This window comes from Sceloporus undulatus, chromosome 1, assembly GCF_019175285.1.
Source record: "Sceloporus undulatus isolate JIND9_A2432 ecotype Alabama chromosome 1, SceUnd_v1.1, whole genome shotgun sequence".
Classification (NCBI taxonomy): domain Eukaryota; kingdom Metazoa; phylum Chordata; class Lepidosauria; order Squamata; family Phrynosomatidae; genus Sceloporus; species Sceloporus undulatus.
In genome coordinates, this window is record NC_056522.1 from 49,399,925 (window position 1) to 49,417,277 (window position 17,353).

Sequence of the window (17,353 nt, forward strand, 5' to 3'; positions counted from 1 at the left end):
ATGACACCTCTCATGGAGAGGAGTACAACATACACAAAACAGACAGTCAAAGAGGGGGCACGGGGTGAAAGGTGTGTGTGATTGTACCTTGCTGGCATCTGTATGGGCACACCTCTGCTATGATGCCCTGTCCCCATGAAGCGTTGCATATGCGAACGTGTGCAGGTTCACAGGAATGGTTCAGTCCTGCAAAGGTATGCAGGGATGGTGGGGGAACAGTAAAAAAAAACAAGTACCCAGCAGTGGAGCTTGAAGCCGTGCTGTGTAATCATGACATGCGCAATCCAGCTGCTTTAGGAGCAGGTGGTGGGGTTAGTCAAGTTTCAATGTGGCTTTGGAAAAGGCAGCTTCAAGCCGCTTTTTCCTGCCCATCTGTTTCGTTCCACTCTTTCCTTTGGTGTCCAATACACCAAAAAACATAAATTTTTCATAAACCAAATGTACTTTGGTAGCTAGATTTCAGATATTGACCCTAGGGACAGTAATCTATTTGATAATTTGCATAGGACAATTTAACTCCATGCAAGGAAATTCATTAACATTGAATGTTGTGCTTTTCAACCAACCTTTATAAACTAGATGTGTTTCTGTTTATCTGAAGATATTTCCAAGATATTTCAGCAGAGGTGGCCAGGCCACTCAGATCTAATGGTGCATATATGGTGCTGCTGCAATTGTAAATACTGCCACAGTGCAATTGTAAATACTGCTAAGTTGACTACAATACTGAAAATGGCAAAAACAAACAAACCCACAAACCCTGGTCTTGAGTCTGACCAACCATTTGATTCAAAGTAAAAAAAAACAACAGTCAGTCTATTTCTTCCACAAAAAGGGTTGTTTTGCAACCTTCATATTAGGATTATTTCATAGTTTAGAATGGCCATATAGATCAAATTGTAATTGGCAAGACAGTGTATGCCAGGCTAACCCAGCAGCCGAAACTAAAATTGGCACCATCCTTTTCTTCCTTAAATGAACAGTTTCTAAAGCAGTCCATTAAAAAAAGAGGTTCCAAATAAAATGATTCCAACAAAAATTGACCAGGTTAGTGTGTTTGAATTTAGCCTGGAAAATTTAATCTACCTTCTCAAAATGACAGCCGCATCTTCTTGAATGAAAAATGAGGTGGTAAACAAATGATGTGGTTTACATTTTCTTAATATAATATTGATTTCCTGAAAGTAAACCTGAGGAATATACAGTAAAGTACTTTAGAGAACATACAGCATGCATGGTAAAACATTCATCTTGACTATAATAACTAACCTGAAATACTTAAACTGAGTGATGTCCACCTATTCAAATCCAGAGATGTTTGATCAAGCAATGTTGACAAATTCAGTTTAATTATTTAAGTGAGATTCTGAGGAACCAATATGCTCAAATACCTAATAGCTCCCAGACACCAAGATATTTCCAAGAATATTAAGATACTATGTCTCTGTCTTCCTAACCACTCCTAGTTAACATGGCAAATGGTTATGTTTGATAGAGCCTATAGTCAAAATCATGGAAGAATGGCAAGTTGGAGTGTGGCTTTGCAGTATGATAAACAGGAATATTAAACATTGTTCCAAAAAACCACACATTGTATACAACACTTGTACTTTGGAGTGGGCAAAGATTATCTCCAGTTAAAATACTGTGCAAATAAAATATATTTATGTTAATTATAGGACCGAAACATGTGCACACTCAATAAGCAGGAATAATACAAAATGAAAACCTTTTTGGAATTCCGGATAAGGGAGACTCAACCTGTACTAGTATGTCATTGCACACTGACAAAGTATAATGTACTCACATGCAAGGCTGATGGATCAGGAAGGAATTCTGCATCCTCTCCAAAGATAAAGTCAGGTGGCAATTCTGGATAGTGGGCATTAAAAATTATATCCCCTAGAAGAAGCAAACAAATAAAATAAAATATCTTACAAGATACAGCAAATCACTACACACCAACAGCATTTGGACATGATCCTAGAGAATTACTGTATATACTCATGTATAAGTCTAGAAATTTAAGTCAAAAAATGGATCCAAAAAACCTGAGTCGACTTATCCATGGGTTGATGTAAGTACTGTACTTTAACTCTTATTTAAAAGAAGGAACCATCCCCTGGTGAAAAGCAAGAGCATAATCTGTCCTGGAAGCACCGAACTCCTCTAGTCTCTCATCTACCCAGCCTTAAAAGTGAGCACATAGAGTTATGTTTGCTGGACTTTTGGAAGTTCTTTGACATTGTTTTGCTTTGCTTCATCCTTTAGATCCTTTGCTATATGCCCCTAAATTTTACCCTCAACTTATCCATGGGCCATAGCAAAATCCATAATTTTGGCCCCAAAACTTGCCCTCGACTTATACATGAGGTCAACCTATAGTTGAGTAAATATGGTACAAGCATGATTCACAGACAACCATGAAGTCATGTGCTTCCCACTCCCCTTAGGGAAAGCCATGAGGAGACTAGTAGCTTCTTTTGCACTTGCCAGCCATTAGTACACTGTTTAAACATCCCCTGCCAACTGTAATTTTATCTAAACTGTGATTAACAACAGGATGTTGGCTTGTTCCAATAAACCATAATTAAGCAACTATACATGGACAAGAGACCAATTTTTCCCTCAGCCTCTTCCAACAGCAAGCCTAAGTACCTTCATTTTCACCTGCAGTTCCTCTCAAAATGGCAACAGAAAGTAATGTCACTTCCTGTAGACATTTTAGAGGGACAGCAGGGGAATGATTTCTGCATGAGTTTGGGACAAACATTTCCTAAAAACAGCACCAAATGACTTAAAGTGGGGTTGGGGTATTGCAGAACTCATGGGAGGCACCAGGGGATATAAATATAAGGTCCAGGGGCCACATGAAACCTTCAGGCTGCACTATGTCCAAGTCTGCTGTAAACAGTCCAGGGCCACATTTCATAAAGAAGAGCTTGTTGACATATGAACCTGCCTACATGGTCAGGCTATCTATCATTGCATTCTGCCATCAGAGGCTAGGTCACCAGAATCAGCACCTTTTCTGTTTGTCACTACAGAGAACAAGCTGGCCCCATTCCTCTACTTCCCTTAGAGAAGCAAAAACTACTCTCTTCCAGTTTTTGCAACAGCTAAGTCAACTCTTACTTTTTTTGTATAGTTTTTTTGTTGTATGTTATCAAGTGTCATCTATGTATTTATTTTGTTGTAAGCCTCTTTGGGGACAAAATTAGTTGGATAAACATTTTAAAATCAATAAAAATAAGGATATATGAGTGCAAACTTATTTACCGTATTACAACATGGTTATAATTATCTGTGTTTTATTTATTACAATTACAATTAATTAAAAGTACTGTACTCCAATTACTATTGTTGCAATCCATAAATTGAAGAATCTACTCAAGCTATGGGTTCAAAAAGAGGATCTAGAGGAATGTACACCTCTTTAACAAGTTCCTTTAAATTAAAGAAACTCACAGAAAATACACTCCAGGTGTCAACACCATAAAAGGAAGCATTAACAAAGATATTTCCTTTTTAAAGTTTCACTTCTAGACATCTACCTGCAACTCGGGACTGTGTACAGAAAAATTTATATGGCATTCTTCTTCAAAAGGTACTATGCTTTATTTTCATACTCCATGACCATGTATGCACCAGCTGCACCTAACTCCTACAATCTAGTATCAAAACACAGAATAAAGCAAACACGAACAATAAAAGTTAACCACATGTATTCTCAGTTCCTTCAAAATGAAAGTTAAAGTTAAGAAACATAACAAGGTACTTGGCTGACCAATAGTATTGGAGGCTATACATCAGGTTACACAGGAACTTTCCAGAAAGCAGCTGCGAAAAGAGAGCCAATAAACACCAGGTGCTGGACACTGTTTCTATGTCTTGGAGACCAAATAAACAGTAATGCCCTAACCAAATGTTATAAAAGCAGTCACATACATATGGGTTAGCTCTTGTACCTTCTATCTACCCACTATATGTGGTGAGCTGCTTTCTCTAGAGATGAGCCTTCTCCCCTGTACAAAAGCTCTCCATTCAATTCAGACAATAGCAAGTACAGTCACCCCACCGTTTTCATGGGGATCCCTTGTGGACCCCCCTGCAAAAACGGAAATTTGCCTATATTCAAGCCCCATTGGCTTGAATGGCAGCACACACCCCATTTTATCGCCCTCCATTTGCCACCCACAAATGGGTGAGGGACATGGACTTCAAGTCCGCAAAAACAGAGGGGCAACTATACATTTCTATACCATTTATCAGTGCACTTAAGTACTCCATTAATGTGTAAGCTAATTGTCCCTAACAAGCGGCTACTCATTTTAGGAACCTACAGAAGGATACAAGGCTGAGTGGACCCTGGAACTCCTGGTTGGGATTGAACTCACAACCCTGCGGCTTGTGAGTGAGTGGCTGCAGTACGGCATTTAACCACTGCGCCACCAGGGCAGAAAGTTCTACTGTTCAGTTGCAAACTCAATGAAATTGTCACAGTGTATTAAAGTACCATTTCCCAAGACAATGAAATCAGGATATTCTTTGAACAGTACTTAAACTAAAGCACTAATACCTCTTGATCTCCTACTGCTGGTTCTCTCTTTTCAGTGATAGGAACTGACTTATTAAGGCTAATCCAGTTATCAATTAAATTAGAACACTTGTATAAAAAGGGGGCAACATGATTTTTAATCTTCAGACTGACTGATTTATATTGAGATTTCAGAATCAACTCAATTCTAGAATTAAATTATTAACCAAGTTTTAAAATTAAATAAGAAACAGTGCTAAAAATTCTTATTGTTGTTGTTACTACAGTAGGATGAATGGAATGAAGGGCTTTTCAAATTTGTAGTCTCAACTGATGGTCCCTCTTTTAAAAAGAATTAAGTATCTATATTGGTGAAAGGCTGTTAGGAAAAAAAAAAGGTCCAAACCACACTGCAGAAATAATCCAGTTTGAGACCGCTTTAACTGCTCTGGCTCAGTCCTAGGGAATCCTGGGAATTGCAGTTATTGTCACATCAGAGCTTTCAGACAGAGAAGGCTAAATGTCTCACAAAACTACAGTTCCCAGAATTCCCTAGCATTGAGCCAGGGCAGTTAAAGTAATCAAACTGGATTATTTCTGCAATTCCCAGGATTCCCTAGGATTGAGTCAGAGTGTGTTTTGGACCAAACTCTCTTAGTCTCAGTCTTAGATTCTCCCTCTTTCTCCCCACCCCCCGCCCCCGGTGTACATAAAAACAAGTTGTAGAAGCAGTAGAAATCACATTAGAAAGCTAACAACGTTTTAAGCAAAGACAAGATTGTGCAAACTAATGAAGGATTAATAAAACATTGCACATTCAAATTTTCCTTGAATTCAGCATAGAGACAAATATTTCTAAAAATTATGGTGAAACAAAGCCTCTGTGCAGTTATACTCCAAAATGCCAACTGATTAATGCACCAGAACAGACTGAATTTGCATCATGGCAGCTATTCTTACTGTAGACCTGGAAAAGCCTGGTCTCTTACAAAGACCACAAAGGAAGTACCACAAAGGAAGTACACACTTAAGGTTATGATTAGCGCTATCCTCAGAAAAGAAAACCATGGACTCTTCAAAATTTTCTTATATTTCATGATCTTCTTTCATAGTAATATATTCTGTTCCTAAAAGATAACAACCACACAACTAGCAACAGGATGTCTGGTGTTCCTGAAAGCTGCCGTCTTACAGTAACAACTTTTACTTGGGGCCATTATGATTTCTAAAAAAATTGCCCATTAACAGACATTTTCCTCTAAGCCACACATCTGATTTATGCTGCAAATTCTAACACCTGAAATGTTAACTCTTCCCAATTATTACTAATTAGAGGTTATATAATGTCTATTTTCCCCAGATTGTCCAACTGCTGTATAAATCATTATCAATGTTGTGAGCCTCTCACTCAAGTATCTTTGTTCTTTGTCCCCAATATGGATATGTAAACAGGCACCAAAGATAGGAAGAAATTATTATATGCACAAGATTTTAACACAGGATTCCCTCAATGTCGCTAACTATGGCAGTATACAGACCACCCAAAAAGGGCAGTCTGCCGTCACCTCCATTTCCGCCGGTGGGAAGCCTCAGCCTCCAAACGGCGAGGCTTCCCAGCGGCGGAAAAAGAAGCCGCAAAAGCAGCTTCTTTTTGTGGTGCGCAAGTGACGCTGCAGTGCACCATTGGCGCATTCATAATGTCACCTAGGCGTCCGTTACGTCAAAATGGCGGTGCCCATGTGAACAGGGCACCGCCATTTTGTATGTACTCCATACGTACTAGGGTTGCGGGCATCTAAAAGAGACGCCCCCAGGCAACCCTGGTACGTACGGAGTACGTACTTGGGTGCCCATTTGTTCAGGGCCTATGTTACTGAAAGCTGACAATATTTATCACACATCAAATCCAAACTACAATTGTGTTTCTTATGTTTTATTCACCATATTTGTAGACTAATTGTTTCATTATACAGTTCACAGTATTCATATATAGGAACATCCTATTTTAATTTCAAACCATCATGTGAGCAAAAGTTACTTAGACCAGTTATTCTCAACCTATATAATTTTGGGCACCAGCAAGGTTTCTTTCCACTGTACAGGGACTGGCACCATATTTGTGTCCCCTGGCTACAACTGTCTCTTTCCTTCCTGGAAACTCAGTATGGACTGGTAGTCAAAAAGCTCAGTCCAGGGATCATTACTCTCAGTAACCCTGATCTAGACAGCTTAGCAAAGACTTGAACCTAGGCCTCTCCAGACTAAGTGCAGAACTTTGTCAAGGTCTCACGGTATACCATGATTCAATGTTCCAGATCCGATACCAAAAGAACAGTCTCTTTTCCCTTTCCCTACCAACATTTTTTCGTGTCAAAAAACCTCTGGAACCAATTTTTATAGAGGAGATGCAGCAGTTTTTAGACACAGAGCAGGTTTTAAAGGATATGGATGGCTACAGAGGTAGGGATCATTCACACTATTGAAAGAAGTAGGATCCAAAGGAAAAACATTCCTGCATCCTGGTCATTATTCTATTCCAGATTGTTGCGTCTATTATTTCCCATGCAGGAAACTACAGCATTCTTGTTTTAACAATTTCTAAAGCGATCTTCTACAATTGCAAAAAAATAATAATAATACAATCTTCTGGTTTAATATGCAGAAAGTACCAGTTACATTGCTTTATAAAAACAGAATTAGGAAGATATACCAACTCTTCTTATATCCTCTACATGACATGTACAGTATTTGCAATTTTTATAATTTTTTTTATAATCTGACTTGCCAGTCCAACTGCTTTGCTATAGCAGCTTGCCAGAAAAATTGTGTGCAACCTTATGACACATGTACATTTAGCAATCTGCTAAATGTTTTGTGGGTTCAAAATCGGAATGTGATTGGGAACTTAATAAGGAGCTTATAAAGAGGATGTCTAGGAAAGGAAGAAAGGGGACTACCTATGTTTTATCAATGAAAACAACTTTTTTTTAGTTCAATTAAATTTATACCTCTGTAAGTATGTATATAATTGCATCACATGTGTAGATGTATGCCCAAAAGCATTTGCAGAAGTTCATGTTTACAAAAAGAAAAGAAACCTAAATCTCATGTCATTTCTAATTTCACCATGAAATAAGGACATTAACATCCTACTTTTGATGCTATACTTCCATTATTTTCTTCGATTTAAGAGACATACTCAAACAGTCACCAATCTTTAATCTTTATATTCTTTGTGTGGGTATGTATGCATACAGCCATGTTACCTATGTTTTTCTCACTCAGTATAGGAGAGAAAATATTTTTGTTTCAAACAATTCAAACACTTTCCTGGCATCTGCAAATACAACTTCTACAGAAATAAATCTCTTTTTAGGTGTGATGCAGCTACTAAATACCTTCAGTCAAGTAAAACTAGCAAAAAATCTCAACATTTAAACTACAGTGTATGTAAGACTTTCTACACATGCTACTACAGTGGCAGTTAAACAATGAGTAGATGTTTGTTGTTGTTAACTGCCTGCAAGTTAATTTCAATCTCTGGAGACCCTGTGAAAGAGGAATCTCCAAGATTCCCTATCCTCAACAGATGTGTTCAGTTCCTGCAGACTTGGGGCTATGTCCTCTCTGATAGAGCCTATCCATCTGGTGCATGGTCTTCTCTTTCTGCTGCCCTCTATCTTTCTAAACATTATCTTCTTTTTGCTAAATGATGCAGAATCTAAACATTTTCCACAGAGTAAATGTCACAATTAAGTTCATAGTCACTGACAATTATTTGTACACAAAGTCCAAGGGAATCACCCTAAGTCAGTATATCTAATCAATATCCCTGGACATTCATATGGTGCTTAGCTCATTTTGTTTGGTTTGCCTGTTTTAATTTAATAACTTTCACTGAAGGAAGAACTGTGTAAAAGACCATGTCCCAGTGTGATATAAAGACATCTAAAACAGAGCAGGACTTTGGACTAAATAAATATCATGTCCCCTGTTGATGAATTTATGGATACAATGAAAAATGACAGCTGACTGTCAACATCCAGTATGAAGTGTTCTCCTCAAAACTGATTTCTTAGGAAAACAATCAGCAAATCAGGCCATTTTCCAAATTCATCTCCTGTGTACAAGAAGGATCATAAACTATATTTAATTTTTGTTTCCTGATACTGTGTTTCTTCCAAAGGAAACATCTATCTTGCACAGTTAAGTTTTAAAAATCTCCATGTAATATACCAAATTGTATGGATGCACAGAATCAACTCTAGAAGCAATAGCCCACAAAACCAAATTCTGCTGCATCATGGAAGATCCTATTTTAACTCCAGTGAATTAGACATTTCAGATACAAATTTAATTGGTTAGGATTGCAGATTAAGGGGTGATTCATTGACCACTTCCCACTTTTCTCTCACTGATTTAGAAAAAAATATATGAATGTATTGCCAGCTTTGGTCTGATGTGTGTGTATTTAAAAATGATGCAGTCTTTGAGATTTGTCAACAGACTCCTACAGAAAAGGACAGACACTTAATTGGTTCTGTCATCAATGGGAAAGCTTCACAATTAGCATGGCAAAAACATAATCCACAAAAAGAAAAAATAATTTAGGAAGACTAATATAATGATGAACATTCCTATTTTTAAACAGAGCCTACAATGGAGCCAAAGGGAAGGCAGGGTTCCTGCTACTGACCAAGGTGGGAAAGTGAGATGTGCAGCAACAACATGAAATTCTCTCTCTTTCTCTCATAAATCCATACAGACCACAATCTCCAAAGCACCCGAGTCAAAGGGCTGCACTGTAGAGAGTAGCATGAAAGTATAAGCCCTCATTTGCCAGGACTACAATTGGATTAGGCAAAAGACAACTTGCTTCTCTTCAGCCTGAGGTTTGGGAAAGACCTCTTTCCCATAACCCCATTTCCTTCTGCTTCCAACACTTTATGTGACTGGCAGCTTGGGCACACCCTCATGCCAATTCCCTTCTCCACAAACACAGCATTAAAAAAAAAAAAAGTGAGGTAGAGAACCATGAAGATGAATGACAAAACAAACAATCACACTCACACTGAATCATTTCAGCTGTAATACAAAGTAGACATTATATTTTAAAACATGTTAGGATGGCATGCAGCCCACAGGCCACTCGTGCCACCCCACCACTGTATTTCAACAATGGCAAACAATGCCCCACCTCAAACATACAAAGTACTAGTGCAATAGCAGATAAATTCCTTTACACCTCCCAGAAGGTAAATAAAAGGGATAGCACAGTAAGCTCAATTACAATTGAAAAAATGAACTAACAAAGACCAAATGCGTTTCGACTTAGAAGTCTTCATCAGTGGTCATGGTAAACTGATATTACAGCCTTGTAAAATATATCATATAGTATGTTGGGACATCCAGTCGCAATAAGCAAGTTGTTGGTCCTCTCGGACCTAGTATGGTACATCAGACTTGGATGTCCCACATGTAGAAACAAGGCCTGTTTTATTTACCTTCTCAGAGGTGTAAAGGAATTTATCTGCTATTGCACTAGCACTTAGTATGTTTGACACCTCCTTTTGTTTGTTATACTATTTGGGATTTGCAGTTCTCAAGCCTAGTACTTATTGGCAACACCAGCCTTGTTTACATTAGGGTGTGGCATACATGCCAACACAAGCCTGTCTGTCCACAGGATTGCATACATTTTATCTTCTCTCATTCCTCTTGCTTCCTGTTGGTTTACTTGGTTTTAATAAAATTACTGAGCTTTTCTTTTTATTCCCCCTAGACTTTTTGTTTCCATACCTGTTGTTTTGGGTTTAGGGTATCACCTCCTAGTTTTCCTCAGTATTTTTGGAGAAGACAAAGCATTTCTCTTGATAAGGAGATGTCTTCAAAATCCATCAAGAACAGCTGCCTCTTTTCTGCTGTATTTTGGCTTTTCCAGCTGTTGATCCTTCTTTGTTGTTATTAAGAACATCTCTCTCCCTCTTCCAACTGCCAACTCATTTGGTCTCTGCTGCCCGGCACTGAATCTTATGCATTGGCCTACCTTCTACTGCTTATCATTTATGGCTACCAGACTAAACACAAGACTCAAATGCAGTTCTAAATTATTTATTCAAAATATTTATTATCCTGCCCTTAAGTTTTTTCAATTTCGGAGGGAAGCATACAGTATAATTTTAAACAGTCAGTACACAAACAATAATCACGTTACCCAAAATGTTAATGAATCATAACTACTAATATAGAATTAGCATTATAAAAACCTATGTGAATAAAAAGAACTTCATTTGATATCAGACTAACAGAGGACTGAGTGCCTGGCAAGGCTCTCAGATGTATTGTGCAATGGAGCAATGCAACAGAACAAAAGGTCTATTCCCTAGTCATCATTAGAATATGAAGCATTGGGAGAAGGGCCTCAGAAGATCATTTTAAACTTAAGGAACTTACATTTCAGCGTTTCTCCAGCATATGGAATATGCAATTTAAAGCGATCACAGCTGGGCCCAAGAGTCAAGGATGTACAGCTAAAATAAAAAGAAATGCTTTATAAAGAGATTTATATGCAATATCAGATTCTGACAATAATGAGTCATGTATTCTTCAGATGGAATGGCACTAGCAAATTTCATTGCAAAGGTAACACAGAAAGGATGAGGTTGCTATTTTTGTTTTCTACACTGACATCACACATTGGAATAACCAAGCAAAAGTAACTTATACTAGAAGCCTAAAGGCAGACATTGCCTTATTGCTTACCATAAAACACTTACAGAGAATAAATTAAGTACTGTGGGTTAGATCCAGATTTAGCTGGCTTCTTCATTATTGCCTTCCCACATTTCCTTACTACGCATACCATGATTCACACATGTGCCTTTCTAGCATCCACCTCCAGAGAGGCTCAACACAATCACAAATCACAAGGAATTAGGTCTGTAGCTTAAAAGGAAAAAAAACATACACACGCACATACAGTACAGTGAGTGCAAGAGTTACAAATAAAAGTCCAGAATTAGTTAGTACTCTACCAGTATACAGTAGCACTCCCTACTAAATCTGAAGTAGCTGTAAAAGTTCTTATTCAAAAGCAGCCTCTCCATTTGATATAAACAAAAGTCTCTCAGACATTAGAAATTTGATTTTCAACAGCCCTTGCAAACCTGTAAAACAAGTATGTTGAATTCACCAGGAGCTACTAAAATATCTGTATATGATGACATAATTATGCATGGTTATATTCTGTAATCCCCTCAACAGCCAAGAACATAATGGTTTGTCAAGTTAAAGCTCATGATAATAAACAAAAGATGCAAATGCAATTGGCCACAAACTCTGTCCAAAGAACCTTAAGTGAATGTTGCTCAGGTGCCAGTTATATGTAAAGTCCCTCTGCAGTGCCTTCTCTCTATCCCACCACCCTCACATGTACATTTGATGGATACACGTGAGCACCTTCTTTGGTGGCTTCTCCCAGGCTACGGAATTCCCTTCCAAAACAGATCAGATTGCCACCCTTCTTGCTATCTTTTCAAAGACAGGTTAAAAAAATTTCTTTATTGTGGCAGGCCTTTGAAGATTAACTGCTTATGAGGCCTGGGTCTTGATGTACTGTGCTGTACATCTCCTCCACTTGGTCTCCTCCATACAAAAGTCTCTGTGGGGAAAATTTTGGATGCTTAAGTGAAAATGTATTCTGCACCCCTCCTTTAGGAGCTGGCATACAATTGTGCACCCCTGTCCTGTGAAACAGTGAAGTGGCTTTGGATGTCACTTTGCAATGAAGACTCGGCATCCAACACTGCATACTCCCCTTGCAACCATCTCTTGGGGCTGGGGCTGGGTTGTGTGCTGTGCATACAGTGATTATCCACTTAATTCTGTATCATATTAGGAAAATATGGTATCATAACAATCAAAACATCTGTCGCAGTATAAAACTGATTATGAAATTCATAACCAATTTAGTTACCAACTCCCATAGTCTAAATTCTCACACACCACATTTACTCATGTAGAAGCTGAGAAATTTTGGTTGAAAAAAGTCAACCCAAAAAAAAACAAACTGGGTCAATTTATACACAGGTCAATGTAAGAGCTGTACCTTAAGTCTTATCAAAAAAGGAACCATTCCCTTCTCTGAGTAGCAATAGCAGCTTCATTTATATAGCGCTTCATACTGCACTAAGCTGTCTCTAAACAGTCTAGTACTGTAAGCTAAATGCCCCCAACAAGATGGGTACTCATTTTAGCAACCTTGGAAGGATGCAAGGCTGAGTTGACCCTGAGCCCCTGGCTGGTAGTGAACTCACAACCTTGTGATCTGTGAGTGAGTGGCTGAACTACTGGCATTTAATCACTGCACCACCAAGGCAAAATAGTAGACTGGTAAAATATTGCTCACCCCTAGAAGCAGGAGGAAGGGCTGCTACAGATGTCGGAAAAGAGAAAGACCGATGTCATGCCCAGACTGGTTGAAGACTCGAAGAAGAAACATGGAGGAGTCTGACCCTAAGCCTGGCCCCAGTTCTGCCCTGACAGTGTCAGTAGAAGCTGGTGAGTGACAAAGAGAATGGTCAGGAGCCCCGCAGCCAGACAGCACAGCCTCCTGACAATGTTGGCTTTGAGGAGGAGGAGGCCAATTTACCTGCGCCTTCTTACAGCCAAAGGAGATCTGAAAGGGCAGGGCTACGGCCCTATCAGAAGTTTTGTATGAGACACCAAGCAATTAGAGATCAGCTGCACCAGTGGGAGCTGGAGATAAAAACTTGGGAGGAATGACAGAACCTTTATCAGAGGTTAACTGATTTCCCCGGTGAAAGCACCTTGTTCATGAACTCTCTTGCTGACTTTCTGGATTGGTCCTTTGGACTCACCATTCTGCTTGCTGGAACCCATGACCCTTTTAGACTGCTTCACTACACTGATTGTTTGATCCCGTTGGCTTGAACCTGGACTGGCTATGATCTTATGATCAAAAATGATCATAAGAAAGCAGCTAAACATCTTCCCTTAAGCATAGCAGTCCAGCTATGTGCTTCCTGCCCATGCCCTGCAACCAGCCCAGTAGGAAGGAAGGGGTGACCCTCCAGTGACTTGGAAAGTGATCACCCTCCTTCCTCTGGTGGCAAAAAGAACCTGAAAAGGATGAAGCCTCCTGATGGCAGCCTCTTCCTGGTGATGGTGCTCAGGCAGGAGCACTATGGAGGTGAGGGGCTGGTGGGAGAGAGAAGGATGGGCAGTGGAGGATCTCTGTCAGGCCTTTTCCTGCTGCCAGGCTCTGCCATGGTGCAGCCAAGCCTTTCATCCCTGGACAGCCTCCTGGGAACCCAGTGCAGGAAAGCAGGGAGGGGAGACTTTTGCTACTTTACTCAGAGAAGGGAAGGATTCCTTTCTTAGTAAAAGTTAAGGTACAGTATTAACTCTTATTTAAAAAGGAGCCACCCACTTAAGTGGAAGCCCTGCGCCATTTCCTGTATAGCGTTCACACCCCAGTGCGCCGCGTGCACAAGCCCCATTATTTTCAATGGGGCTCGAGCATAAGAGGAACTTGGCTTACCTGGCAGGGTCCAGAACGGATCCCCCACATAAGGCAAGGGACCACTGTACAGTAAAGCTGTATTTTAACAAGGCATCCAAGACCAGGAATGTAATTCTGAAATTCATTTTGACAGCCCTTTGTATCTTCCAGTGTTAAGGTTGAGAAGAATGCTTACTGTATCTGCCTGATAAAACAGTTGCGCGATAGCTCATAAATCAATCAGTTCTCAGTCAATGAGATTAGAATGTTTTAACTCAGCTCACTTGCTGGTTTATAAAGTACATAATTCACAGAGCTAATATACAATGGTGCACACAAGCAGGAAAACTGAAATCTTAGTTCTAATACGTAAACTAAGAAGCTGAAGCAAGCCACTTCATTCTGAGGTGCAGCACGTGGAATAGGAGCCAATCAATCTACATGCAGGTGTTTGAACAAAACCTAGCTCTATGTCTGGTGCTAAACATCACTCTGATATTAGTATTAACAGATAAAGGAGAAAGCACATTCAACATTGGAGAGTACCTTAATAGAATTCAACAAAAACCTCTTTAGAAAAGATTTACAGACTTCTGGTCTTATTTTTATTTCAGCCAACAAATCCACTTTAATCAAAGAAATATAATATTTATAAAAAAATTAAGGAAACAAAAGTTGATATGGACAAAAATCCTCAGCACATTAGGTTCACTTCTGAAATCAATTAGCAAGAGGTGTTGATAAAAAAATATTTTACTCTAAGTGTTCTGCACAACATCTTAAACCACAGTACAGTATTGTGAAAAATCAATAAATTTCTTCAATCTCTTCCATTCAAACTAGCGAGAAACATTAAAGGTGCTTACTGACAGCAAAACTGATACATGGATGTTGTTCCAATTAATTGAGGAAACTTACCCAGATTTCAAATCTGTAATCCTTAAAGAGTTAGTTGCATCCAGTCCTACTTTTCCATTTCTGACCACACTGGAAATCAAAGGAGAAAGTGCTGGAGAGATTTTATTCAAGGCAATTTCAGGGGACATATTAATTTGTATGTTGTACTCAGTCCTGTAAGAAAAATAATTGAGAAAGCATCAAATTTAGCTATCCCATTTCTATAATTCTTAAATTATAAGATGTAACAATCCAGAGGCCCAACAGACACAAACATGGTAGGGGTGAAAAGGCAGTGGAGGGACTGAAGGATGCAGAAAATTTAGGAGAAAAGTTACATGAATTACATAATTAAGGAAGACGGGCATTTCAATTAAAATCTATAGCATTCCACAGAGGAGGTATGACACTAATGTGCCTTATACTACAGTGTCACTAAAGAAAAGTTAGGAAGAGCAACAGTTAAATGGAGAATGCACATCAGTAAAGAATTGTTTAAAAAGAGGTAGCTGGCAGCCATGTATTGAAGAGTATTTGACATCCTTTTTCAACCTCATGGCCTCCAAATATTTTGGAATTCAATTTACATTATCTTTCACTGTTAGCCATATTAGCTAGATCTGGCTGGAAATGTAATTCAAACCAGTTGGAGAACACCATGCTGGGGAAGCCTGCCCTACCATTCTGAAAGAGTATACCAAGGACCACAAATGGCAGAGAAACCAGTTTTAACTAACTACATCTCACAGTGAATGGGTACATGACCACTCACTGCAACATCCCCAGACTTCCCTTTCATGCGAAGTTGCCTCATACCAACTCAGATCCTTAACCCATTCAGCCTAGGGCTGGAATTTTGCAGTCTTCTGGATGTTGTTGGACTGCAACTCCCAGCAGCCTTAGCAATCACAACAATGGTGAGGAGTGCTGGGAGTTGTGGTTCAACAATGTCAAAGAGGTCCACATAATTCTCAACACTAATCTACCTCAATACAGTCAAGTCTGACGTCAGCTTTCAAAGATCCTATCTTAATGCTCACTGGGTAGCAATAGGGATTTGGAGGAGTTGTTCGTTTCCCATTTATGTAATGGATAAAATATACCGTTCTCCACAAACATGTCATGCAAAAGAGGTTTCAGCCACACATCAGCACCTCCCTTTCCACCATCTTTCCTCTCCTTCCCCTGCCCCAAATCTGCTGTGAAAGTTGTCCCAACCATCCAGGTCATATTTTTGGAAACACTGAGAAGGGGGAAATGATTATCATTTGCATCAGTTATGCAGATTTATTGTCAGACAGACTTCGTTGATTTCATCCAAAGTTAGGACAACCTATAATAAGCAAATATTACCACCACCACCCCAAACAGGGACATAGCCAAGGGGGGGGGGGATCTTGGGGTCCGGACCCCCCCTTCCATTAGAAAAATGAATAGTGTGTGCTGCTGCACCGCTGCACCCAAGCCCCATTATAATGGTGGCACTTAGTCTGGACCCCCCCTTCCTAAAATCCTGGCTACGTCCCTGCCCCAAAGATAGAGGGCTATAATTGAAATAAAATGGCATACAGTGATTAGAGTGTAGAACTAGGACTGGATAAACCCAGGCTCAAATTCCCAGTCAGCACTGAAACTTTCTAGGAGAGCTTAACAACTTTAATCATTCCTGACCTAAAATACTTCACAAGACCGTGGGGACAAATATGAGGAGGAATGCAAGGCAAGAAACAAATATGTCCATCCACCCAACAATTTGGGCCTTCCAAAATTATTCCATTTCATTTGGGGTAGGGGGTAGTGGCTTGGGCGTTGGACTATGACCCTGGAAACCGGGGTTCAATTCCCAGCATGGCCATGAAATCCTCTGGGTGATCTTGGAAAGTTACATGCTCTCAGACTCTCAGAGGAAAGCAATGGTAAATCTCCTCTGAAAAAATCTTGCCAATGTAACCCCATGATAGGTTCAGCTTAGGGTTGCTATAAACTGGAAATGACTTGATGGCACACAACAATAACAAGGGCAGTGATGTAGTGGTCTGAGCATTGGACTATGACTCAGCCATGGAAACCCACTGAGTGACCTTCAGCAAGTCATGCTCTCTCAGTTTCAGAGGAAGGAACTGGCAAAAACCCCTCTGAACAAATTGTGCCAAGAAAATCTTGTGATAGGCTTGCATTGGGGTCACCACACGTTGGAAATTACTTAAAGCAGGGTGGCTAGATGCCCTAACCGCAAAGGAGGACAAGGCACCTTAAAATGTAGGACATTTGAAGAAAATGTAGGGCAAGCTAAAAACATTCATGTAAATATAAACTCATGCTTCTTACTCATGCTCAGAATAGAAGACACTTGGGAATTCCTCCTGGATAAAAGGATGAAATGTAGGCCATATCCT

The 17,353-nt window shown here is 39.5% G+C and overlaps 1 protein-coding gene across 3 annotated transcripts in view; it reads right to left on the reverse strand.

Moving 5' to 3' along the window:
• Positions 1 to 17,353, reverse strand: part of BABAM2 (BRISC and BRCA1 A complex member 2) — a 171,811-nt gene that overhangs the window by 150,933 nt on the left and 3,525 nt on the right. For 2 of the 3 annotated variants that reach the window (XM_042477082.1, XM_042477091.1), the window contains exons 2-4: positions 14,979 to 15,131; positions 10,991 to 11,067; positions 1,808 to 1,902 (exon numbers count right to left, since the gene is read on the reverse strand). In XM_042477082.1, the coding sequence (XP_042333016.1) occupies positions 1,808 to 1,902; positions 10,991 to 11,067; positions 14,979 to 15,131 (325 nt within the window). Of the gene's footprint in view, positions 1 to 1,807; positions 1,903 to 10,990; positions 11,068 to 14,978; positions 15,132 to 17,285 lie in introns of all 3 variants that reach the window. The other variant, XM_042477074.1, reaches the window with a different exon arrangement.